Genomic DNA, 25,902 nt, shown 5'->3' with positions numbered 1-25,902 from the left:
TAAGTCTTGAGTAGATCGAGTATCATAAGATTGGCTATCTCACTTTGGCCATCCGTTTATGGGTGATAGGCCGAAGAGAGATTCAATCTTGTTCCTAGATTTTCAAAGAGACTTTTCAAAAATTACTTGTCATTCTAGGATCTCTGTCTGACACGATGGATGTTGGTAATCCATGGTGTTTGAAAATCTGTGATATGAAGAGAGATGCCATTTGGTGTGCCTTAATAGTCTTTTTGACAGAAATAAAGTGTCCTTGCTTGCTAAACATGTCTACTATTGTCCATACCCCCATATTCCCATGGATAGACTTGGGTAATCCAAAGATGAAATCCATGGATATATTCTCCCATGGTGAATTTGGGATAGGCAATGGATGGAGTAATCCAAGTTGTTTCCCTCTATCATACTTGGTCTTTTGGCATACTACGCATTTTGAAACATACTCTTGTATGTCCACTTTTATGGTAGGCCAATATAAATACGTCTCTACTCCTCAAAGAGTAGGTTGAATACCTATGTGCCCCGCATAGGGAGGAGCATGGGACTTTCTCACGAAGGGAATGGGTAACACATAGCATATTTCCATGGAGAAGATAACCATCGTGTAAGGTGAATGGTTCGTCTTTCTTTCCCAAATCAAGGGCTGACATTATGTATCTAAAGTCAGGGTCAGTAGCATACTCATCTATCATAGAAGATAGATCATTGTGAGTAGCTATAGACACCGCATTAACTTTTGGTCATCGTGAAAGTGCATCGGCCACTTGATTGTGCTTACCAGCAACGTGAGCAATATGGAAATTAAATTGCGAAAGAAAATTTGTCCACCTCATTTGTTTGCCGGAAAGCTTGGTTTGCGTCATGAAATACTTGAGACTTTGGTGGTCGGTTCGTAGAATAAATGGAGTCCCCAATAAGTAGTGCTTCCATGTGTCTAAGGCATGTAGAATAGCTAAAATCTCTTTCTCATAAATGCCCAAGATTCGTTCATTGGTATTGAGCCTTCGGCTCTCATATGCTATGGCATGCCCTTCTTGAAGCAAAACTACGCCAAGGCAATCACCACAAGCATCACATTGGACCTCAAATGGCTTTGAGAGATCTGGAAGCATGAGGACTAGTTGGGAGGTAAGCTTCTCCTTGAGCTTATCAAAAGCATTTTGCTCCTTAGCAGTCCACACATACTTAACATTCTTCTAAGTTAAGTCATGTAGTGGTCCTGCTATTTGAGAGAATTTTGCTATGAAGCGTCTATAGTATGCGCACATACTAATAAAGCTTCTTAGCTCATGTAGATTCCTTGGATTAGTCCATGCTTTTATTACCTCTAACTTTGATGGATCCATACGGATACCATCTTGAGAGATAATATGACCTAGGTATTGAATCTCTTGAAGGAAAAAATCGCTTTTCTTTTGGTTGAGAAAAAGCTTGTTCTCCCTCAATGCTTGAAAAATCACTTGGAGATGTTGCTTGTGCCTCCAAGGACTTGGAGTAGATGATGATATCATCAAAGAACACTTCAGTGAATTTGTGGTAGGGTCTAAAGATTTTTCCCATTAATTGATTGAACTTGTGGTAGGGTCTAAAGATTTTTCCCATTAATTGATTGAACGTGGCTGGGGCATTAGTCAAGCCAAAAGGCATGACTAGATATTCATAAAGACCAAACGTTGTACGAAACACAGTCTTTAGGATATCTTCATCCACTATCCTTATTTGATGATAGCCACCTTTAAGTTTAATTCTACTGAAGTAGGTAGAGCCTTGTAGCTTATCAAACAGAACTTCTACCCAAAACACGGGAAATGTGTTTTTGATAGTGATATGGTTTAGTGCTCGATAGTCCACACACATACGAAATGTACCATCTTTCTTTTGCACTAAAAGAACTGGAGAACAAAAGGGACATGAGCTAGGCCTCACCATCCTTTTGTCTACCAATTCCTTTTGACTCGATAAGGAGGCTTGTTAGGAAATCCCATAAGCGCGAAGTTGTTGAGTAACTTTGGCTTGCAAAGCAGGGTTTCCCATAGCTTGTTGCAACCTAGTTACGAGATAATTCACAAACATGGGAGCATCATCATTAGCACCTTCATGTGCAAAATCAAAGCTATCAATGTTCATTCTACTCTCTTTATTATTGTCAGACATGTTAACAAAATTTGTGTACATACTTAGTGTATGCTTTGGCAATTCAAAACCTTAGTTGCCACTCCTCTTAGCCTTTGAAAATTGGCTCTTAAGTATCTACACCCACGGCTCGAAGTGGTTAATTATAGAGAGTAGTGGAGTAGGTCTAACATAGTAGAGTTGCCGAGGGCTAGCTCCTTTCGGACTTCTTATGACTTAATAATGGTAAAGCATTGCCCTAGCTTAACTAAGATCAAAGGACTTTTAAGACCTAACTATTGGAAGTCTTCAATGAAGCTAACCCTAAGGTCTTTTTGCTCCATTGGTTAGCCTTGCTCTTTGATAGACCATCTTTTATTTGGGCCCCATTACCATTGGCCCCGTGTTGACATAGATCTATAAGAACATGTCTATATCTTAACCCTTGGTCCCGTTTATTCTCCCACATTAAATGATCAGTTTAATATGAGAAAATTATTTGGGTTGGTTAGACATTAGATTTTATGACAGTCTTAATACAAAAGAAGCAGATCTGGCCGATAAAGATAAAGGGAATAAAGCCCAAGGATATGGATGAGTATGATTGGCAAGAGTTGGATGATCTTGCAAGGTCCACCATTATACTAACTTTGTCAAAGAATGTGTACTTCAATGTGAACATGGAAAAGACTAGTTGTGAGTTGTGGAAGAAGTTATGTGACTTGTATGAGAAGCAGAGTGTAGCATCACAAGGTTTATTGGCTAAAAAAGTTAGTTGATTTGAAGATGGATGAGGACACACCCATGTGCAACCATCTCGATGAGTTCAACACAATATTCATTCAGCTTTTTGCACAGGGAGTCAATTTCGACGATTCGATCAAAGCAATGTTTTTGCTTCTTACATTGGCAGAAAGTTGGGATACTTTTCACACAGCTATAAGTAACTTAGCACCTCTTGATGGTTTAACATGTGCTGATGTTGAGGGTAGTTTGCTTACTGAAGAGGTTAGCAGGAAGAATCTTGATGCTTCTCATGATACTAGCAATGCTCTCATTGTTCGTGGTCGATCACAAGAAAAGGGCAAGCATAATCAAAGAGGAAAATCTCATAGAAAATCACGTGGATGAAAAGACATTGAGTGCTATCATTGTCACAAAAAGGGTCACATGAAGAAAGATTGTCAAAATTGGAAACAAGAGAAAGGTAAAAACAAAAAGCAAGAAGAAGGCAAGACTAAAGAAAGCAGTATAAAGATTGAAGAGATCAACAATGTTTTTGTTGAAGATTCTGATGGAGACATTTATCTCGCATCTACCATGGATTCAGCTTTTTTGGTTGCTACTAATGACTATGCTTTACAGAATTGGGTTCTTGACTCGGTCACATCTTTTCATGTGACTCCTCACAGGGAGTGGTTAAGTACATATGATGCAACCCATAAAGGTCATGTTCGTCTTGGCAAAGATTTTGCTTGCGACATAGTTGGTGTCCGCGGTGTGCAGCTGAAATTTCAGATGGTTCTTCATTCATGCTCAAGAATGTGAGACATGTGCCGAAGCTTACCAAAATCTCTTTGTACATGCTACATGTATCTAATGTTAAAAACCATGTCATTTGTGTAACTGAGGAGCCCAATGTTTCTTTCCTCAATAAACATTATCTTTAATGTGTCATCCATTACCTCTGGAGCATATTTATGTAAACGTAGAAATTTCTCTTTGTACTCATCCACAGTCAGAACTGGTTTGTCAGCTTCATGCTGCTTGAAACCATAAAATTCCATCTTCTTCTTTGTATTATTGTGAGGAGAACAATACCTTTTTTTAGGTTGTGCACAAAATTTCTTCCATGCTATTACGCTTTCATCAGTACGAGTTTGCATGTATAATTTTTACCATAGCTTTACAACGCTACGAAGTTGCAGAATAGCAATCTTCAACTTCACTTCTTTAGAAAACTCCCGTAAGGCAAAGAAGTCTTCGAGTTCTTCAATCCAAGCTTCCAAATCTTTGTTCGTCTTTCCCATGCTATTGAATTATTGACTTTAGCCTTCTTGGAGTCTTGTTTGATTGTTGCTTCCCGCGTATCATCATCGTCATCGTTTCTCTTCCGCTTCTTTCTCATCATCATCGTCGTTTCTCTTCCGCTTCTTCTTCTTGGATCCTTCACCTTGTGGAGGTAGTGATGGACCTTTTTGCCACCTAGCAACTCCTCCCAAATGCCACTTGCACCTTCTCCATCAGGTATTCCCTTTCCTTTGTCAACTTTTTCATGCCTTTTAAGCTCTTTAGCAAATAAGCTTAGCTTGTTTCTTCAATTTCTACTCGTATGCTTCCATCTTTGTCGCGCAGAATCAAAGCTGATTTGATACCACTGTGGTGCAATACAGGAGAGAGAAAACAATTGATAAATAAAAAATTGGCAGAGCACATAGAATCAATTAGACAAATGGAGAATCTTTATTGATGTAAGATAATTATAGAAGGATCATAACTCGTGTCATAACCTCCCGACTCTCAATCACAATCCCAGTCTCACACATACTCGCAATCACAATCACGATCACAATTGCAAGGCTTTTCTCAATAGTACAGCCCGTCCCCCATAATAGCTAGCCGAAAAGCAGTTATTTTTGTAGCCAACTCCTTCTTTAGTAAAGCATGACAAAAATAGAGCCGAAAAGAGGCATCGTGCACACAACCACAAAAACGATACGAAAAATATCCATACATATGAACTTGGAAAAATTAGAAAACTTTTTTTAAAAAGTCCTGAATTTTGGCCATTTTCAACGGCCCATAGCTCCGAGACGGCTCAAAATTTGTCTAGACCGTCTCACATAAGATTGTTCATCTCGTTGCGCTCTTTGATAGTTGTAAACACAAAAAAGTCACATCCTACTCGGATTCTCCAAAAATGAACCTGCAAGTTGGCAACCCCAGGCTCACACATACTCGCAATCACAATCGCACTCTCACACATACTCGCAATCACAATCACGATCACAATTGCAAGGCTTTCCTCAAAGTACAGTCAGTCCCCCAGAATAGCTAGTCAAAAAGCAGTTATTTTTGTAGCCAACTCCTTCTTTAGTAAAGCATGACAGAAATAGGGCCGAAAAGAGGCGTCGTGCACAAAACCACAAAAACAATAGTAAAAATATCTATACATATGAATTTGGAAAAATTAGAAAACTTTTTTTTTAAAGTCCTAAATTTTTTGTCATTTTCAACGGCCCATAGCTCCGAAACGGCTCAGAATCTGTCTGGATCGTCTCACATAAGATTGTTCATCTCGTTGCACTCTTTGATAGTTGTGAACACAAAAAAGTCACATCCTACTCGGATTCTTAAAAAATGAACCTGCAAGTTGGCAATTTCTACAAATAGCACTTTCCTTAGTCTACGAGTTGAAACAAGTATCAAAACGATGGAATCTTAAAATACTCAAAGAACCAATATTTTTTCTTATGTTTAAGAGGGGGAGTTTCAAACTCCGAGCAAACCTTTCCGAGCAATCATAAAAGCGAGCAAAACCCAACAAGATACATATAGAACTTAAATCATAAAAGGAAACATTTAGCATCAAATTACATCTTATCTATCTAACATTGTCCTCTTCTAGCATTCCTCATGGAAACTGTATACCTAGAGATGATTGTGAGGTGCATATGTATGTGTATAATGATATGCGTCTCCGCTATTTCCATAGAGAGTGTGTGCGGGAGGAGACTCCACCTTAGCATTGAAAGCTTGTGCATATCCTTCACCATAATCCTCGAATATGTAGAGCACAGTAAGCCTCCAGCTTGAGCCTCCACGGGGGACCGACCTCCACAATGGGTCACATCACACATTGAGAGCCTCTCGCTGCATCTCTCTCTCTCTCTCTCTCTCTCAACATGCCGTGTATGCTCATGTGTTTCTTACGCTGAGCTCTTTCTTAAAGAGGTTGTTGCCAGCTTGTACACAGGTCATCCAAAGGTAGTTGAGAACCTTTGCTCGCATGTCCAATCTCTTTTCACTTTAGACACGCGTCGCATACACTTGGAGGTAGCGGCAGAGCCACCAGCTCGTACACAACGTCCCACGAACACTGCTATTTAGAAAAAAAACTCTCTAAAAGAGTGCGCACCGGCGCGCACTCTTTCAGAGTTTTTTTTTTTTAGAGAGAGAGAGAGAGAGAGAGAGAGAGAGAGAGAGAGAGAGAGGATCCTCCAACGTAGTGTATTAGTGTTCGCACTTCGGCTTCGTTATCGTGAGGGCTAAGTGGAAGACAGATGAGGCACACATTGAAGTAGTCAGTTGTGGTCTCTCGGATTGCAAAGATTTTTTTAGTACTTGCAAACTTTCATGGAGATTCTCAAGACTCGACATTTTGTCCGCGCGCAACATTTTGTTGTAAAGACTTTTTGCATCTATTGTAGCGTTAGGAAAAAATCAATTTCAAACACTTCACTCGGTTTTGAGCTTGCTCGGGTAAGTTCTCTCAATGTTTGGTAGAACTCATTTAAGGGTACGTTTTCCTACATACAATACTTTTTCAAGATCCGATATCAACACCCTCAAGTGTCCCCTAGGTCAAAATTTGAAACTGAAGGAAAATAATTTAAAAAACTCCTAAATTGTGAAAAAACTCTAAAACGACCAAGTTTTGCTTTTAAAAAAAAGTTATCGCTAAAACTTTGAAAAATAAGTCCTTATCACATCAATGGCATGGTCGTAAGGATTTTCATCTTGTGGCTAAAGACATTGGACTCTTGGGGTTTTCAATGTTTTTTCGAAAAAAGGGAGAGTCCAAAACCTTGCACGTTACGAAAGATACAGAGGGTGAAGAGATTGAGGAGTTGGAGAAAATACAAAGCAAAAAGATTTTATATGTAGTAGCGTTCAAAGCAAAAACTCTCGAGGAATCCGTTGATACAAGATTAGCTTGATTCTTTGTTGTGTGGTACAAAATTTCCTGCTCGCAAGATCAATAATATAGGGTTTGGATCGCTAACTGACACAGGGTAAAGGGCCCAGGTTTAGGCCACCGAAGGGACGCATCAAATTGCAAAAGCCCTGCTGCATAGAAATGTGTGTTAAGGGGCACGTTTGGAAGCTCATGGAAGCGGGCATCTACAAGAAAATGTTGGCCACGAACAGAGCTGGCCTGGCGGTGCAGGAGAGCATTCAATATTTTGTGTAACAAAAAAGGCCGTGAAAAAGAAGCCAGTGAGGAGTGAAATTTAAACGGTTACGCCACATCAGCTCGAATCCACGATCTAAGGGCCATGATACAATCTTTGCCTGCGTTAACCCACCCAACGTTGGCTCAGCTTGTCCCACAATTGGAGATAATTTACATTATCAAAAGGGGCCGACAGTCTCAGTACTGTTTGCAGTCAACATTTTCTTGTAGATGCCCGCTTCCATGAGCTTCCAAATGCGCCCCTAAACACACATCTCTGTGCAGCAGGGCTTTTGCAATTTGATGCGTCCCTCCGATGGCCTAAACTTTGCCCCTTTACCCTACTGCCTTGCAATTCTTGTAGAGTGGGTAGACCATGACAAAAGGATTTGTGGTCTACACACCATGTCCATGAGAAATGCTTGATACAAAGGCGGATAAGTTTCTTGAGAAGTTAGTTGTTGGAAAGCGTGTACGCGATGTTGTGCAAAGCAATGAAGAATAAGAATTGCACTCAAAGGAAGAGAATCATCAGCAGATACAGAATGGACCACATGGCTAGGGAAGGTGCTAGAGTAGCTAGAGAACAAAGACCAACCTTCTCTATTGAAATTTGGAAAGTGGTGCTTTTTGAAGGTGACGAAAACCCCAAGGTAAGCTGATAAAATTTTGATTCCATGATGCTAACTTTGATTTGTTCCTCTATTTGCACAAACTGCCATTGTTGATTTTGAAAAAAGAAAATTGGGATGAGGAAAGGGGTAAAGTTCCTTCAAATCTCAAGAGGGACCTGACTCTTGGCCATTTCATTGGAAAGAAGAACCAAGGAGACTATTGCCATCTACTACGAGAAGCTCCCTTCATCACCTAATCTCCCCATGGTTGTAGTAATGGCTCTATCAAGGGTTCAAGGCTAGATAGATTCCCTTGACAAAATAATACTTGTCAAAAATCACAACGGCAACACAACGCTTGCAAAATTTATGGGATATAGAGATCCGAACTATGGCACTATGACATCCCATGTGCTTGCCTCTATTGGTAAGTGACGGAACAGTTGAAGAAGATGAAACTTGAGATCCAAAGGTAGGATGTTGGGTCAAGTCAAAACTTAAATTCTAATAATCCCCACTTACTGCTTTCTCTCTCCCTTATTGCAAGCCGTTATCAGAAAGGATTCAGCTATTTCCAACGATGCTCTCACCGGGCTCCATTACCCAACTTAAGGAAGGATGGGACCAACCACCGTCTATCACTTAGTTCCCTGCCAACCTTTAAACACAACTCTTTGTTACTACAGAAGCCCCATGCCTGCACTTCCAACACCTAAACCCAGTATGTCCAACCTTTCAATGCACCAACCAGAAATCCTAAGTAACCTCAATCAAAAACAGTAGTCACTAGTCATTTAACAAACTCAACGAATAGCACAGCCTCAATTTGACCACTGAAAATGGGCAAAATACACAATTTAATTCATGTCCGTAGAAATTAAATCAAAAATTACATGGGAAACTAAAAGCCCAAGTGTTCCAATAATTTTGACGAGTGCTTAAGCTCCTGAGACCAAGACGACACTCTACCCCTGCATTCAGTTGTACTTAGTCCACCTCTTCCATCTTGCTGCCCTCGGCATCTGCTTCAGCACCAGCAGCATCCATATCCTCATCAGCCTCAGCAGAAGGGCCTGCCTCATCATCAATGCTGAGCCCAAGCTTGAGCATTCTGTGGATTCTGTTACCAAAGGTGTTAGGATCATCCAGGCTGAAACCAGAGGTTAGCAAAGCAGTTTCAAACAGGAGCAGCACAAGATCTTTCACAGACTTATCATTCTTGTCTGCATCAGCCCTCTTCCTCAATTCCTCCATGATTGGGTTCTCAGGGTTTATCTCCATAGTCTTCTTCGAAGACATGTAACTAGACATGCTACTATCCCTCAGTGCCTGAGCCTTCATAATCCTCTCCATGTTCGCGGTCCACCCATACTCTCCAGTTACAAGGCAGCATGGAGAGTCGACAACACGATCTGAGACCACGACTTTCTCCACCCTGTCACCCAATATATCTTTCATTGTCTTGCACAATGGCTCGAATTTGCTCTTCAGTTCTTCTTTCTTCTGCTTCTCATCTTCAGAATCTTCAAGTTTCAGACCCTCCTTGGTGGCAGACACAAGCTTCTTCCCATCAAACTCCTTCAACTGCCCCACAGCATATTCATCAATGGCATCAACCATGAACAGCACCTCATAACCTTTCTTCTTCAATTTCTCCAAGAAAGGAGAGTTCTCCACGGCTTTCTTGCTCTCACCTGTAATGTAGTAAATATCACTCTGCCCATCTTTCATTCTGGTGACATAGTCCTTCAGGCTGGTCATCTCATCTCCACTCTTAGTAGAATGAAATCTGAGGAGCTCAGCAAGCTTAGCTCTGTTTTGGCTGTCTTCATGAATTCCAAGCTTGATATTCTTGGAAAAACCTTCATAGAACTTGTCATAGTCTTCTTTGTTCTCAGCGATTTCAAAGAACAGCTCTACACATTTCTTCACCAAATTCTTCCTAATCACCTTGAGAATCTTGTTCTGCTGGAGCGTCTCTCGAGAAATGTTGAGAGGCAGATCTTCAGAATCAACTACACCTTTCACAAAACTCAAATACTCCGGAATAATCTCTTCACAGTTGTCCATGATGAAGACCCTGCGTACATACAGCTTGATATTGTTCAACTTCTTCCTAGTGTCAAAGAGATCAAATGGGGCCCTCTTTGGTACGAACAACACCGCCTTGAATTCCAACTGCCCTTCCACAGAGAAGTGCTTCACAGCCAAATGCTCCTCCCAATCATTGGTGAGACTCTTGTAGAAAGCAGCATACTCATCCTTAGTTATCTCTTCCGGCTTCCTCATCCAGATAGGCTTCTGCTTGTTGACGAGGGCCCATTCATGAGAGACTTCCTTCACTTTCTTTTTCTTTTTCTCCTTCTCCTTGTCTTCCTCGATTTCCTCTAACTTCCCTTCTTCCTCATCTTTCTCCTCCTTTTCCTCCTCTTCATCATCAGATACTTCCTTGGTGGTTGTCTTTTCCACCCACAGGGAAATAGGATAGCTAATAAACTCTGAGTGCTTCTTAATCAGGTCCTTCAACCTCCTTTCCTCAAGATATTCAAGCTGAGGATAAACCAGAAAGCCATCAGCTAAATGTCTCCTCCTCCATACACGAACGGTTAGAGTAGAAACAGCAAATGATCTTACCTGGTCTTCCTTCAGATATAGAGTCATCCTAGTACCCCTTCCAAGAGGCTCACCAGAATCTCTGGTAACAGTGAAGGAACCGCCAGCTTGAGACTCCCAGATATACTGCTCGTCATCATTGTGCTTCGAAATTACAACCACCTTCTCTGCAACCAGGTACGCAGAGTAGAAACCAACTCCAAACTGACCGATCATACTGACATCCGCACCAGCAGCCAAAGCCTCCATAAACTCCTTGGTACCAGAACGTGCAATGGTACCCAAATTGTTGACAAGATCTGCATCATAAAAGCATTATCAACCAATTGACACCGCTAGGATCATCTGAGTACAGTAGTTACAATCTCATTGAAACAAAAAGAACTGATTCATTCACTCATTGAAACCAAAATATTTAAAGTGCTTGAAAGCTACACTGACCTGCTTTGGTCATGCCAACCCCACTATCGATGATGGTGAGTGTGTTCGTAGTTTTGTCAGGGATGATGTGTATGAAAAGCTCAGGCTGCGCATCAAGCTTACTCTTGTCTGTCAGACTTTCGAAGCGGATTTTGTCAAGGGCCTGGCAAGGCCACACAAAATACCTTCATGAGCCCTCAATTGGAAATTTCACCTGGAACCAAAGCGGCAGACAAGGGCGGGAAGAAAGGACTTACATCAGAAGAGTTGCTGATGAGCTCTCGAAGAAAGATCTCCTTATTGCTGTAGAAGGTGTTGATGATTAGACTGAGAAGCTGGTTGATTTCAGCCTGGAAGGCGAAGGTTTCAGTCTCCGCAGCCATGTTTGCAAGCGCTTGAGCAAGAGACAGCGTGGGGAGGAATCCTAATTCACAGGGTGTGCGATGGCGAACTGTGCTTAACGGGCATGAGAGGGCTGTGAGGAGATGAAATAGGGAATACTCGTAGCCTCTAGAATGTTCCTGAACGACCTTTCTTCTTCCTCTTTGCCCTAGACTCGAGCTTGACTCCTCCCTTCACACGCAAAGTATCTTCCCCATTTGGCCGGCCAAAGTAATCCAATCTCTTTGGTCTAGAGCAGTCGAACTAAATCACAAAAATCTAAATTAACAAGTGATGACATCACGAGGCCTGCTATCATCAACGTAAATAGGTCTAGCCAGGTGAAATATTCCAAGGACGTGAGGGAGAGAGAAAGAGAGGAGATAAGATTGTAAGACTCATTCCCTATATACACATGCATTATTTTTTCTTCTTTTTTTTAGAGAGTTAAGGAACTTTAAAACACACGCACACACCCTATGTACAACAGCCTCACAGGTACGGAGAGAGGCATCCCATCACACGCACATAGCCAACCCCCATGGTGGAGGCATATGAGAACAGTCCCTAAGGACTTAGAACATGTCTTCAAGTCGCCAAAGGGGGGTTGAACCCAAGACCTTAAGCACATAGGCTATGACTCTACCAACTGCGCTAGCACCCGTTGACACACATGCATTCATTTTCATTCTTTCTGATGTGACCAAACAAGTCATAGTTTACCCACCTATCAAAGGAGGGTTCAATTCGATAAAAAAGAAGCAGAGGACCACGAAATGTCGGAGAAGATCTCTCTCTCTCTAACGTGCTTAGTGTAACTATCGCTTCTTCACATGCATGATGCATTCTTTGACACTCTATCTCCTGCAACCAAACAAGTCAGGTTGTACTGTAGACAGGCGATACTACACATGCTCTCTCTCTCTCTCTCTCTCTCTCTCTCTCTCTCTCTCTCTCTCTCTCTCTCTCTCTCTCTCTACACTATTGCATCAGACACTTTGCACTATCGCATTGCCCAGTCTGATGCATTGATAACAGCGCCGCTAGAGGCTTCTCTCTCTCTCTCTCTCTCTCTCTCTCTCTCTCTCTCTCTCTCTCTCATACATGCTAATAAGCATGTACGCGGTGCACTGCTCCTGTCGACTTGGCTCGTGCATATAGAAGCCATGCTTCTCTAAAAATAGCATGGCAGTCCCTCTCTCGCATCTCTCTTTTTTTGTCCCTAGCAACCTGGCTCACAAAACCAATTCCGAATGTCAATCCACTAATGATCCAAGAGCATTTCAGTCGGAGTCCACATCATAGAGCAATTTGAGTTGGCATCACCAGCGCAGTTTAGAGTTCAAGCTCCGTGCTCAAGCCTTTTTCTCCCCACAACTGTATTCTTAAGCAAGAAATTGATCAAGATGTATTCAAAAGCATTTACCATTACGAGAAGACTTAACCAAGGCCAGCTCTTGCACAAGCAAGATCACCAACCTATCTAACCAATTTTCATAGCAAGATCTGGTAGAGACTGGTGTAGTGGGAGAGGAACTGACTCCAGACTTTTTAGATACATGGACCTTATGTTCTTCCATTCTTGGGTATAAATGACACTACACCAGCTACAATAGCAAGGATGTTGGCACAAACCTCTTCTTGCTTTCGTGAAAGCCGGCCAACTTTGGCGAATGAGCAAGTGCCACCCTTGATCTATAGAGAAAGGTGGAGCCACAAACACTCTCTATCTGCTTCGTCCAATCCTTCTTTCTGACGTCTACAGGGATGGGATGTTTCTTCTTCTCGAAGAAATTCTTCCCAAGAAGCTTCGACAGAGCAGGCAGGACACTCTTGTCAGCAAGGAAGAGATCGTATGAGCCATAGAGCTTGTGTTTAGTCCAATAGATTTGTTATCAATTTGAAGTTTTGAGAGATGAATGACCTTCGATATAGAGCTGAGGCCTTCTTCTGCAAGCTTCTGCTTGGCCTCTTTTTGCTTAAGGCTCTTGCGATCGTCATGAACAGCCAGATTTCATGAGCAATACCGTATCCAAGGGCAAAGAGAGGATGGGGCTCTAGTTGGGGGGGAGAGAACGAGACAGAAGAGCTTGTCATCCTCAAGTAGAAGGGTTCTATCTTTGCTTTATTTCCGTGAAGATTCCCACGTGAACAAAGACTAAACAGCCAAGCTTTGGATAGAACATGCTCTCTCTCTCTCTCTCTCTCTCTCTCTCTCTCTCTCTCTCTCTCTCTCTCTCTCTCTCTCTCTCTCTCTCTCTCTCTCTCTCTAACGTGCTTAGTGAACGTGCCAGTAAACGTGCTCCCTCGCCCTGCAACTGAGCAGCTTCCAGTGTTTTCGATTGAGCACGGCTTCAGCTTGAAGCAGCAAGCGAAGAGCCCTCACTGCATGTGCTGGATCAAATGGGTTTCGTAAAAGAGGTAGATGGTGGGCGTAGGTCTCATTTTGCATGCAGATATGTAGAAGGCAAACACCCTATGGAGAGAGGAGTTTTGCATGTCCCCATCATCTCCCCGAGGCTTCCACACCAATATGTCATCTCCTACGCCCTACACCTTTTGTGCGCTCCCTAGATCCATCGTGTTCGTGGCCTAACACAACTCTTTGGGTCATTTTTGCCATCCACAGTTCCCCTTATGCACAATGGCTCATGTATCTACTACCTGTGCTTGGCACATACATTTTTCTCTCTCTTCGTGTCTCAACTATTGTAATGGAATTGGCCTATGAACTTTGAGCATAACGGAATTAAGAGAATTTAGAGTGAACATTTTTGTGAGATCACTTTGAGAACATAGAGGTTGAACTTAATTGATGGTAGCAACATAAACATAGTACTTAATTTTACTTGGCATGAACAATACTTTTGCAAGAGAGAGAGAGTATTAGAGAACATGACAATAGTTGAGGACCGGATTTAGTTGGAGCCGGTCCCCCCTCCAAAATCCGTTTGTATTATAGATTCTCCCATCAAGAGAGACTTGGTAAAATACAATCTTTGTGTTCCTTGTGACCTTGGTGATGCTATAAATGGAAAGCTTCATGCATCACTAGTATAACATAAAAAAGAATCATTCATAGGACAAAGAAATAGTTCCTCATTTATCATCACTCTTCTTGCCTAGCATAGCATAATAACCTGGTAATGAAGATGAACAAGATGACAAGCTTAAGCATTGAAGCATGGATCTTGCTTGGATTTTCATTCCATAGCCAAGATTTTTGGTGTAGGCTCTCCACTTCTCAACAAGCTTGGAGAAGGAGATGGAGCTCTTACACTTTGTACTCCACACAATGAGAGAATGTATGTGTGTGTGGAGAGTATACCACCTCTCAAGTTTGGTTCACCTCTCTCTCTCTCTCTCTCTCTCTCTCTCTCTCGTATTATTTAATTATATCATTTGGACATGTGTCCTCTTTTTGAGAGAAAGGACTTAATTATTTATTTTTATGCATCTAAATTCTCATTGGACTCCTTTAAAACCTATCCAATAGGATTCAAGCACATCATAAGGGCCACATGTGGAGGATTTTAACATGTGTCTTTTACGTTCCTTAAGTCATTTGGTTTGAATCGAACACTTTAAGCACTTAGTCAATTAAGCATGGAAACCGTTTATGTCTCTTGAGAGTTTATCTTTGAATTGAACACTTCAAGAACCTTGGTTATTTAAGCATAAAAATCATCTCAAGCTTTGGGCAAGGTTCCCACGAACACTTAGCAAGCTGACAAGCACCTCATGCTTGGGCAGGATTCCCACCTCAAGGTCATCCCTATCTTGCCTAAGGTCAAAGGACTTTTTAACACTAACTTTTGGAGGTCTTTAATGAAGCTAATGCTGACGTAAATCTAGAAGCACTTATTGCACATTACTCTTTGGTAGACCGTCTCCTTTTGGACCCCTATTGAGATGCAACCATTTCTCCTTTTGGTCCCCTGTTGAGATAGGTCTAGAAGCACATATCTATATCTTAACTCTTGTTCCCCTTTTCCTTCCCATATTAAATTATCAGTTTAATATGGAAAAATCATTTGGTAAAGTTAGATATTATATTTTATGGCATTACCTCTCTCTTGAAATATAGTCGTCCTCGACTATGAGGTAGAGAAGATAAAGCCTAGTCATTAGTCCATGTTTCTTAGCTGCTAGAGGATCCATTTTTACCCTACGACATCATTCCAAAATGGATGACTAATCCATTTGGTCCTCGGGAGACTTAGCTGCCGCAAGCATGTCTGCTCTTTAGTCCATACCATACTTCCAAAGTAGAGTGACAACTTGTACTTGGTGTTTGGGAGACGTCGTCAACACAAACATGATCCTAAGAATGCGTACTTCTTAAATTTTGTGCACAATAAAAGAAAGAGAATGAGTCTTATAAGAAAAAAACATTGTTCATTTAAAATACATTTTCATTTGCTTACTCTAGTGTAGCATTGTAAGCATGGACAAGGTTCATATTATCCTTAAGCTAGGTTCCTTGCATCCATCTAGCATCTTTAAAAAGATAATTCTTAAACTTAACAAGATATCATTGGATAACGTTACCGTTTCTTAGTACCTTGTCTTCGTATCAAAGAATCGATTTGGGCTGCAACGCCTCTTCTTGATCTTCGATCTTTGGCGGGTCCTTCATTATTGGTTCTTTTGGTGGCTCTCCTTTGTAAAGCTTGAGTAGGCTCACATGGTTAGCATTGTGAATGAGCCAATGGTTGGGCAACTTTAACTAATAAGCCATCTCATTGATTGGCTTAAGAATTTTAAAAGAAAGGACCATAGTATCTTTTTACTAGTTATAATACTCTTGGTGGCTTGTAGGATTCTTGCCCGTAGTATGCCTTAGACGAGCCTTGAGAAACTTTAGCAATTTTCTTAAAAGCTAAGGCTCTTCTGTGCTTATTAGCAGCAGCCCTTTCTGCCTTTGCTTTGAGATGGATATAACCTCTTTAATCTTTGGAAAAGTTTCTTATGAGTATGGGCTATAGCAGCGAAGATATTCTCATGTACTTTAAGTAGTAAGCGACTTTCGGATATTTACTTTTTAACCTCGAAAGGTGCTTTCCCCATAGAAGTATGTACAATGTCATTGTACACATACTCTATAAGAGGTAGGTACTTCTCTCATTGAGAATGTTGATGTACTTCCATTACGTTGGTATGAGAGCTTTTGGTTTCTCTTTTCTTACTTAAGAAGAGAGGTCCTTAAGTAGCCTATTAATGGTTGATTTTGTTAATTATATTAGGGTAAGTGGAATTGGGATCTATTATTGGTTTTGTTGAGCCCACTATGTGGGATATGGTGCACATCTCGGGAGCTTTGGTCTTAATAATGGGGTCTTTTTGGACTTGCATATGGCTTTACCATTTTTGAGCCATGAGAAGTCTGAAAGGAGCTATCCCTCGGCAATTCTGCTATGTTAAACCCACTCCACTACTCTATATAATTAACCAATTCGAGCCGTGGGTGCTTATTTTCAAAGGCTAAGGAGAGTAGCAACTAAGGTTTTGAATTGCCAAAAGATACACTAAAACACATAAGTATAATTAGCATGGCTGACAATAACCAAGAAAATAGAATGAACATTGATAACTTTGATTTTGCACATGAAGGTGCTAATGATGATGTCCCCATGTTTATCAATTATCTTGTTACTAGGTTGCATCAAGCTATGGGCAACCCTACTTTGCAAGCCAAAGTTACCCAACAACTTTGTGCTTATGGGATTTCCCTTCCTCTCCAAGAGGAGAGAGAGTTTATGAGGCCTCTTGATAAGACTCGCAAAAGAAGACTCTCTCCCACAAGAGAGGAGCAATCCAAAGAATGAGAAAGAAGTGAATCCCTAAGTTCCATTAAAGATGTGGCTCCACGAAGACGGCGGTCTAGACTATCGCCAACTCCTCCCAAGAGGCAACGGTCAACCCATAGTCCTTCTCCTCGTCACTCCAAAAGGGAAGAGAGGAAACAAAGGAAGAAAAATGCAAGAAAGAGGTCACCCTCTTCTCCTTCTTCTTCACCTTCCTTCTCTTCCGATGAAAGCAATAGTTATTCTCCTAGAGAATACAAGAGGAGAGGGCATCGCAAGACTTACCCTACATGGCGAAGGTCCCAAAAGCTCAAGAAATTCAAAGAGGGAGGAAAGAGTATCTTTTTTCTCACCTATGATGGCACCTTTGGTGCCACCGACAAAGTATTGGCCTTCATCCAACAATTTGATGCAGCCTTTGGAGACGAGGGCTTCACGGAGTCCTTCAAGCTACGCCATGTAGCTATGCACTTCCATAAATCTGCTCATCAATGGTGGGCTAGCCTTCGTGGGAACAACGAAGCCCCAAAGACATGGAAAACTCTACGAGTTTCCATAATGAAGTAATTCCTTGCAAGCGATGCCAATGACAAAGTGCTTATCGAATGGCGGAGCTTGAAGCTGCTCTTCAACGAGTCTATCCACAAATATGTAGACAAGTTTTAAGATTTATATCTCTAAGCTGCAGTCTTTCAAAGGATAGACTTCTCCAAATAAAAGCAACAATTTTGTGCGGTATTACCTTAAGAAATGGCCGAGCAACTCACAATGGCCTAGTACTATCACCAAAGCCATCCACCACACTATGGTTGCTTCAAGGATCAATTTCCGACAAGGGGTGAGAAGAAGTTTCAAGCCCATGGAGAACAAGGATGGAAATGAAGCTAAAGGGAAGAGCAATGCTCAAAACTCTTCCCAAGGCAAAACCAACACCAACAACAAAAGGCCAAGGAGAAAGGAGCTTACAAAGGTAAAAATAAGCTCTCTCCCAAAGAATTAGATGCTTTTCATAAAGACATAAATGCTTTAAGTATGGGGAGCAAGGACATGGTTATCATTCTTGCCCCAAAAGAAATGTTGTCAATAACACTCTTAGAGCTTCCATGGTTGAAGCTCCAAAAGAGGATACTCATTGCAAAGGCTCATCCCTCTCCTATGCTTGGAAAAAAGTAAGGGAGCATGATGCCCTTATTCTCTTTGACCTTGACTCTATTGACAACTTCATATCAATGGAGTTGGTCACTAAGTTGGGCATTCAAGATTTTGAGATGGGAGATATTGTAACTATCGATGCAGCTTTCAAGGGACATCAAGTCTCCGTCACTCCCTTGATTGAGAAGTTGAGGCTTCATGTCCAAAGCTACATCGACAAAGAAGACTTTTTTTTAAATCTCTTCTCTCCAATATGAGGATGTTATCCTAGGGACACAATGGTTCAACCGCATGGCTGTCAATCTTTAACCGTTCCATTCCAAGGATTAGTTAAAACGAATCATCTTACGTCCCGGGATTGGGGCCGATGAAGTTCCCTGAAAGGAGAATCTATTTCACCTACAGGGAAAAGAGCATGTACATAGATGCTAATGATTTGGGGAACACCATATCCCTGGTAAATACGCTTGCTTTTCATAAGTCAATGAAAAGCTCTATTTTTTCATATATGATTTTTGTTAGAGAATCTGTAAATGATTCTAATGTTTTCACAAGTAGCAATAAAGGGAATCAAGAGGAATTAGAGTTGTCTAATTTCCTAAGTGGATTCCAAGATGTTTTCAATGATGACTTCCCTAGTGAGCTACCTCCAAAGCGAGGGGATGATGACCATGCAATAGAGCTTCTATTAGGAAGCTCACCGCCAAATAAACCTCCTTATTGAGTTTCAAAAGCTCAACAAGAGGAGATCACGAGGCAAGTGCATGAATAGGTGAAAAAAGGGATGGTGAGGCCTAGCTCCTCTCCATTCTGTTCACCAGTACTTTCAGTGCAAAAGAGAGATGGCACATATCACATGTGTGTCAACTATAGAGCACTAAATAGGATCCTATTTAAAAAAAAATTATTGTGCCGCGGGTAGAAGATCTATTTGATAAGTTACAAGTTTTGGCCTGACAAATGCTCCATCCGCGTTCAAACTCATGATGGACAAAAATCTTCAGGCCACTCAAATTCTCTTGAGGAGTACAAGTGACACCGCCAGGTAATCTTTCAAGTTGCGAGAGAGAATAAGCTTCTCATTAATCAAAAGAAAAGTGAATTTTTCCTACAAGGGATTCAATATTTAGGTCACATCAACTCATGTTTGGACTAGATTCCCACCTCAAGGTCAGCCCTAGCTTGCCTAAGGTCAAAGGACTTTTTAACAGTAACTTTTGGAGGTCTTTAATGAAGCTAACCCTAAGGTCTTTTAAGATCCATTAGTTGCACGTTGCTCTTTGATAGACTACCTCCTTTTGGACCCCTATTGAGATATAACCATCTCTCCTCTTGGTCCCTTACCGAGGTAAATCTAGAAGCACTTACTGCACATTGCTCTTTGGTAGACCGTTTCCTTTTGGACCCCTATTGAGATGCAACCATTTCTCCTTTTGGTCCCCTTTTGAGATAGGTCTAGAAGCACATATCTATATCCTAACTCTTGTTTCCCTTTTATCTTCCCATGTTAAATGATTAGTCTAATAATCATTTGGTAAAGTTATATATTATATTTTACGACATTACCTCTCTCTTGAAATCATAGTCGTCCCCCGGGGGATTCACCATGGAAAACTTACCGCACCACGTAAGTGCAGGGGAGGGTTTTTTTTTTTTGCAAGTTACGTAAGCGTATAAGTTAGGGGCAGGCCCCCCATAATTTATCTTTCAAACTTAAAAATAAGGAAGGGGGGTATCATATTTAGGGGGGGGGGGGGGGGGGGGGGGGCTGACCCCGGTTGATTACTTGTAATGATTGGTCACCCATCTGCACTAGAAATCAAATGAATTTAGGAAAAGTTTTTAATAAGGTCACATATCAAATTTTGCATCAAGCCGGTCATAAATAAGGGATAATTTGGAGCAGGTCAAGGGTTGATTTACACTAGCTTTGGATGGGTCAAAATTGGATGAGTAGCCAAAGTGCAGGCTGATCGGGCACATAGTTTGAAAGTCAAATTAAGACACATTGAGGGTACATCTAGTTATCAATAGAACTGGTTCCTTAGTATGTTGCCAATCACTATGCTACATACGCTTTGACTAGTTTTACTCAGCTAGATCATGTGAGACCCAAATTTTATATGTAAGATAGGGGTATGATAGTTTTCTTCATTGATTGTCATATAAGCATAGAAAGGGGGGTCATGTTCCCTAATATGAGTCGTATATAGGGGTTTTATCAAAGTTGTCCACTCGCAGGTGGCATTCTGTTTTGTATATAGAGTGAATCCCCCGGGAGTCGTCCTCGACTATGAGGTCTTTTAAGCTCCATTAGATGCACGTTGCTCTTTGATAGATTACCTCCTTTTGGACCCCTATTGAGATGTAACCATCTCTCCTCTTGGTCCCTTGCTGACGTAAATCTAGAAGCACTTATTGCACATTGCTCTTTGGTAGACCGTCTCCTTTTGAACCCCTATTGAGATGCAACCATTTCTCCTTTTGGTCCCTTGTTGAGATAGGTCTAGAAGCACATATCTATATCCTAACTCTTGCTCCCCTTTTATCTTCCCATATTAAATTATCAGCTTAATATGAGAAAATCATTTGGTAAAGTTAGATATTATATTTTATGGCATTACCTCTCTCTTGAAATATAGTCGTCCTCGACTATGAGGTAGAGAAGATAAAGCCTAGTCATTAGTCCATGTTTCTTAGCGGGTAGAAGATCCCTTTTTACCTTACGACGTCATTCAGAATGGATGACTAATCCATTTGGTGCTCGGGAGACTTAGCTGCCGCAAGCATGTCTGCTCTTTAGTCCATATCATACTTCCAAAGTAGAGTGACAAGTTCTACTTGGTGTTTGGCAGACGTTGTCAACATAAACATGATCCTAAGCATGCACACTTCTTAAATTTTGTGCACAATAAAAGAAAGAGAATGAGTCTTATAAGACAAAAACGTTGTTCATTTAAACTGCATTTTCATTTTCTTACTCTGGTGTAGCATTGTAAGCATTGACAAGGTTCATATTATCCTTAAGCTAGGTTCTTTACATCCATCTAGCGTTTTTTAAAGGATAATTCTTAAACTAACAAGATATCATTGGATAACTTTACCGTTTCTTAGTACCTTGTCTTCGTGTCAAGGAATGGCTTCGGGCTGCAACACCTCTTATTGGTCTTCGATCTCTGGCGGGTCCTCCATTATTGGTTCTTTTGATGAATCTCCTTTGTAAGGCTTGAGTAGGCTCACATGGTTAGCATTAAGAATGAGCCAATGGTTGGGCAACTTTAACTAATAAGCAATTTCATTGATTGGCTTAAGAATTTTAAAAGAAAGGACCATAGTATCTTATTGCTAATTTAACAATACTCTTGGTGGCTTGTAGGATTCTTGCCCGTAGTATGCCTTAGATGATCCTTGAGAAACTTTAGCAAGACCCAATCATTTTTCTTAAAGGCTAAGGCTCTTCTATGCTTATTAATAGCAGCCATTTTTGTCTTTGCTGTGAGATGGATATAACCTTTTTTATCTTTGGAAAAGATTCTTGTAAGTCTCGGCTATATTCATCAACAACGAAAATCTTCCCATGTACTTTAAGTAGTAAGGAACTTTTGGATCTTTCCTCTTTGTCCTTGAAATGTACTTTCCCCATAGAAGTATGTACAATGTCATTGTACGTATACTCTATAAGAGGTAGGTACTTCTCTCATTGTAACGTTGATCTACTTCCATGACATAGGCTTTTAGTAGATTCAATAATCGTTGGATTAGTTATTTCACTTTGGTCATCCGTTTGTGGATGATAGGCTGAAAGAGAAATTTAATCTACGTCCTAGATTCTGAAAGAGACCCTTCTAGAAAATTACTGGTCATTCTAGGATCTTTGTCCGACACTATGGATGTTGGCAAGCCACGATACTTGAAAATTTGAGATCTAAAGAGGGTTGCCGTTTGATGTGCCTTAATAGTCTTTTTGACAGGCATAGAGTGTGTTTTCTTGCTAAGCCCGTTGACTGAAACAATCCAAGTTGTTACCCTCGATCAAATTTCAATTTTTGGTATACCACGCATTTTGAAACATACTCTTGTATGTTTCTTTTCACGGTAGACCAACAGAAATACATTTCTACTCCTCAAAGATTAGATTATGGAATCCTTCTTTGCCCCGCATAATGAGAAGCATGGGATGCATACATGACTTTCTTATTGTATGGGTGAGTAACACATAGCCTATTGTCATTTGGAAGATAACCATCCTTCAAGGCAAATGGTTCTTTTTTCTTCCCTAATGCAAAGGATGTAATTACGTACTTAAAGTCTCGGTCAGTAGCATACTCATCTATCATAAAAGATAGATCATTGTGAGTTGCTATAGACACCACATTTACCCTTGGCCGTCATGAAAGTGCATCGAACACTTGATTGTGATTGCCAGCAATGCGAGCAATATGAAATTTAAATTAAAAAAGAAAATTTGCCCACCTCATTTGTTTGTCGGAGAGCTTAGTTTGCGTCATGAATTTCTTGAGGCCTTGTGATCCATTCATAGGATGAATGTATTCCCCAAGAGATAATGCTTCCATGTGTCTAGGGCATGTACAATAGCTAAAAGCTCTTTTCCGTATATGCCCAAGACCCGTTCATCAACATTGAGCCTTCGGCTCTCATATGCTATGGCATGCCCTTCTTGAAGTAAAACTGCTCCAAAGCAATCACCACAAGCATCACATTGGACCTCAAATGGCTTTGAGAGATCCGGAAGCATGAGGACTGGTTGAGAGGTAAGCTTCTCTTTGAGCTTGTCAAAAGCATTTTGTTCTTTAGCAGTCCATGAGTACTTATTCTTTGTTAAGTAATGCAATGGTCCTGCTATTTGAGAGAATTTTGCTATGAAGCGTCTATAGTATGCATACATACCAATAAAGCTTCTTAGCTCATTGTTAAGCACCGGCGTCCACTTCTAGTAGTCATGGGCCAGGCTTGTCTGTCCAATAGAAAAAGGGTAAGAGTGATCGCCGATGAGAGGTGCACTCTAACTGGAACATTCAAGGGTTAGTTGGCTAAGCATGGGCACCCAAGTGTAAATGGGCGGGCTCATATAAAAGTCACCTAAACCTAAAAATCACTCATTCTCTCATGTGTGCAATTGAAGAGTGCTCTTGCTCCATCTCCATCTTCTTATTCATCTCCTTGTGTATGTGTGTGTGTATGAGAGAGAGAGAGAGAGAGAGAGAGAGAGAGAGAGAGAGAGAGAGAGAGAGAGAGAGTGAGTGATCGAGCATTGCGACGGCACGGCGGCGGCGAGGCGGTTGAGCATGGCACGACGGTAGCTCTCTCTTCTTCGCGTCGAGGAATCCTCTAGGAAGGCAAGCGTAGGGCAGTGAGTGACACACCCTTGCTCTCTTGAACTTGCTAGATTAATCTGGTTGTGTGCTTGCAGCCATTTGTGGCTCGCACACAGTATACGGCAAGTCCCTTGCTTTGACACGTGCGACAGATGCGCACATTTTTGGCACCGTTGCCGGGGAGATGCCCTGCACTAAGCTTGAATAGCACTCTATGCTGCTTTGTGGTGCCATGTGAGATGTAGGAAAAGTAGAGAAAGAAGGTGTGTGGTTGTTGAGAAGGATTTGTGAACTTTGTTTTATCTACAATGTACTGTTTTCTATTAATAAGGTGTTGCTATGTACTGTTTTCTTCTGTTGATAAGGTGTTAGATCAAAAGGTATTAGATCTATAATGTTAGATTTGTAAGGTGAAGTAAGTAGATATGTTAGTTAATTAGTTGTTATAGTACTGTGTTAAACAATGTGTAATAGTAGCTCTGTTAGTTGCAAGTAGGTAGGTTAGGTGTGTGTGCGCGAGCGCGGCGCGACCACGGTGACCTTATCCAAAAATAAATAAAAGGAAGGACCGGGATCGGGAACATTCCCCAAGCTCAAGCCCTAGCCTAAGCCCAGGTTCATACCTCAGTCACCCTTTGGACTTACTTATTTTAGCCTCACGCCGCCTAAGTAAAAATCGACCCTTTTGAGGACCATTGGAGCTTCGGATAACCGAACATTGTGCTGTAAAGAACACCATGACCCCCTGAGCGATATGTTTGTTTTGAGCTATCACACACTCTAATCCAAGAGCTCATCGTAAAAAGACATTAAAATACACCAAAAAACGAGTGAAAACGGGGTGCCAAACGCCCAAAAAATCAAGCGGTTAACCTTCGAGGGTATTCGTCGACGCTTGTAGGGTGCCAAAGACACATGCATCTCTGCTCTGGTTGTGTGCTAGAGGCCAAGCAACTAGCGAGCACTTCGACTTACGCGGGTTCTCAATACCCACCTACCTTAGGTTTGGGCCGTCGACGGGGATCCAAGGTAGTACAACCCAAGATCCAAACATAGCGGCTAGTGACTCTTCATTTGACTATGATATTATGGAAGGGTATCCTACACCAAACTCTGAGCAAGTAAATGAAAACGTACCTGTCTGGGCCCTACAACCTGGATCTAGTGTGTTTAGTCGTTTTATAGAAACCTTTAGTAGAGCTACTCGCTCTGAACCTGCAGCTCGTGAAGTTAACTAAGGTGAGGGAGAGGTAGATTCGCCTTTGGTATCTCAGGGGGAGCCTATACTCCCCAAGAGTGTCCACATCGATATCCTGCCCCCTGCTTCCATGGAAGACCCTACAAAGCAATCGCCCCCCGAAGTTCTACTACCCAATGGTAAGAGTCTTGCGGAGGTGCAAGAAGTTGAGCGCTATATGCAAGCGGCTAGGGAGAGGGAAATGGAGAGTTTCCTAGAACAACGCCGTGCCATGAAGGGAAAGACTGTGGGGAACAACAATGCTTCCACCTCAAGGGAAACCTCTAGCACGCCGGGCCTAGAAGGGTTATTTCTCAATGAAAATTCGAAATATGACCTACAAACTGAAACCTTGACTGACCTGTACACTCATTACACATACCATATAGGTTGTTTAGAAGTTGTACAATCTACTTCTAGCACCACAAGTCTAGAGGAGCGGCAATAGATGGTCTGCAATGTCATCCATAGCATCATCCAATCAGAGAGGCAAAACCAAGGGATTAACATTCCTTCAACGGGCCTTATGAGATTCTTGGATACGGGCAAGGCCAAAAAACCGACACTATCACAAATGGAAACTCTTTCAGCGAGTCCAATGGACCCTTCATATATTATTTCGCCTGGAGTTTTGGCACAGTCTGAACCCACAAGTAGTAGTTTTACTTTTTCAAATCTAGCTCATTTGTCTCTTGGAGACACTACGGCTACGATACCTACTCCGGTGATGAGTACAAAAAGTACACCTTGGACCTCGTTTGTTAGCACTACACCGCTACCTAGTAGCACAATGCCCCCAACAATACCTACAGGTGTGCATCAAGCCTGTGTACCTATCGTACCTCATGCCCATGTAGCTTCCACACTCCTAATTATGCCAAGGGCTTACACTCCACGAGGGCATTATCCGAGCTCTCATTGAAGTGGGGCCATACCATTTAGCAATAACATGTCATATCTTGTTAACCCTCACGGCTCACGGACACCCTATCACCTACGATGGACGTTGTATTATTTACTTGGTAGAGTCAGGTACCGGGCTTGTCGGTCCAAT

The 25,902-nt window shown here is 41.5% G+C and overlaps 2 protein-coding genes and 1 pseudogene across 3 annotated transcripts in view; 1 reads left to right on the top strand and 2 right to left on the bottom strand.

Annotated features, from left to right (window-relative positions):
* Nucleotides 1-6,771: 6,771 nt before the first annotated feature.
* LOC147421099 (uncharacterized) overlaps nucleotides 6,772-25,902 on the top strand; it is a 55,648-nt gene continuing 36,517 nt past the window's right edge. For both annotated transcript variants that reach the window (XR_015187053.1, XM_086505149.1), the window contains exon 1: nucleotides 6,772-7,941. Coding sequence is in view for 1 of the 2 variants with exons in the window: in XM_086505149.1 (XP_086361275.1) it covers nucleotides 7,768-7,941 (174 nt within the window). In the remaining variant the exon portion in view is untranslated. The remainder of the gene's footprint in view (nucleotides 7,942-25,902) is intronic.
* Nucleotides 8,743-11,455, bottom strand: LOC147421101 (heat shock protein 81-1-like). Its single transcript, XM_086505148.1, has 4 exons — nucleotides 11,193-11,455; nucleotides 10,957-11,098; nucleotides 10,537-10,814; nucleotides 8,743-10,452 (listed from the first exon to the last, which is right to left on the bottom strand). The coding sequence occupies exons 1-4, from the start codon at nucleotides 11,316-11,318 to the stop codon at nucleotides 8,890-8,892; spliced, it is 2,109 nt and encodes a 702-aa protein (XP_086361274.1). The 5' UTR covers nucleotides 11,319-11,455; the 3' UTR covers nucleotides 8,743-8,889.
* LOC147421100 (uncharacterized) lies at nucleotides 12,800-13,768 on the bottom strand (annotated as a pseudogene).

The sequence above is a fragment of the Adiantum capillus-veneris genome, chromosome 28, assembly GCF_014529385.1.
Source record: "Adiantum capillus-veneris isolate H3 chromosome 28, ASM1452938v2, whole genome shotgun sequence".
NCBI lineage: Eukaryota > Viridiplantae > Streptophyta > Polypodiopsida > Polypodiales > Pteridaceae > Adiantum > Adiantum capillus-veneris.
Note: the sequence above shows the minus strand (reverse complement) of the source record. Positions and strands in the feature narration are given on the sequence as shown.

Bases quoted from the DNA above. Each gene is read 5' to 3' on its own strand.
- LOC147421101 (XM_086505148.1), bottom strand. From the start codon at position 11,318: ATGGCTGCGGAGACTGAAACCTTCGCCTTCCAGGCTGAAATCAACCAG. The intron at 10,815-10,956 runs GTCAGTGTAGCT...TTTATGATGCAG, and splicing joins GGTTGGCATGACCAAAGCAG to ATCTTGTCAACAATTTGGGT. The intron at 10,453-10,536 runs GTAAGATCATTT...GTTTATCCTCAG, and splicing joins TATATCTGAAGGAAGACCAG to CTTGAATATCTTGAGGAAAG.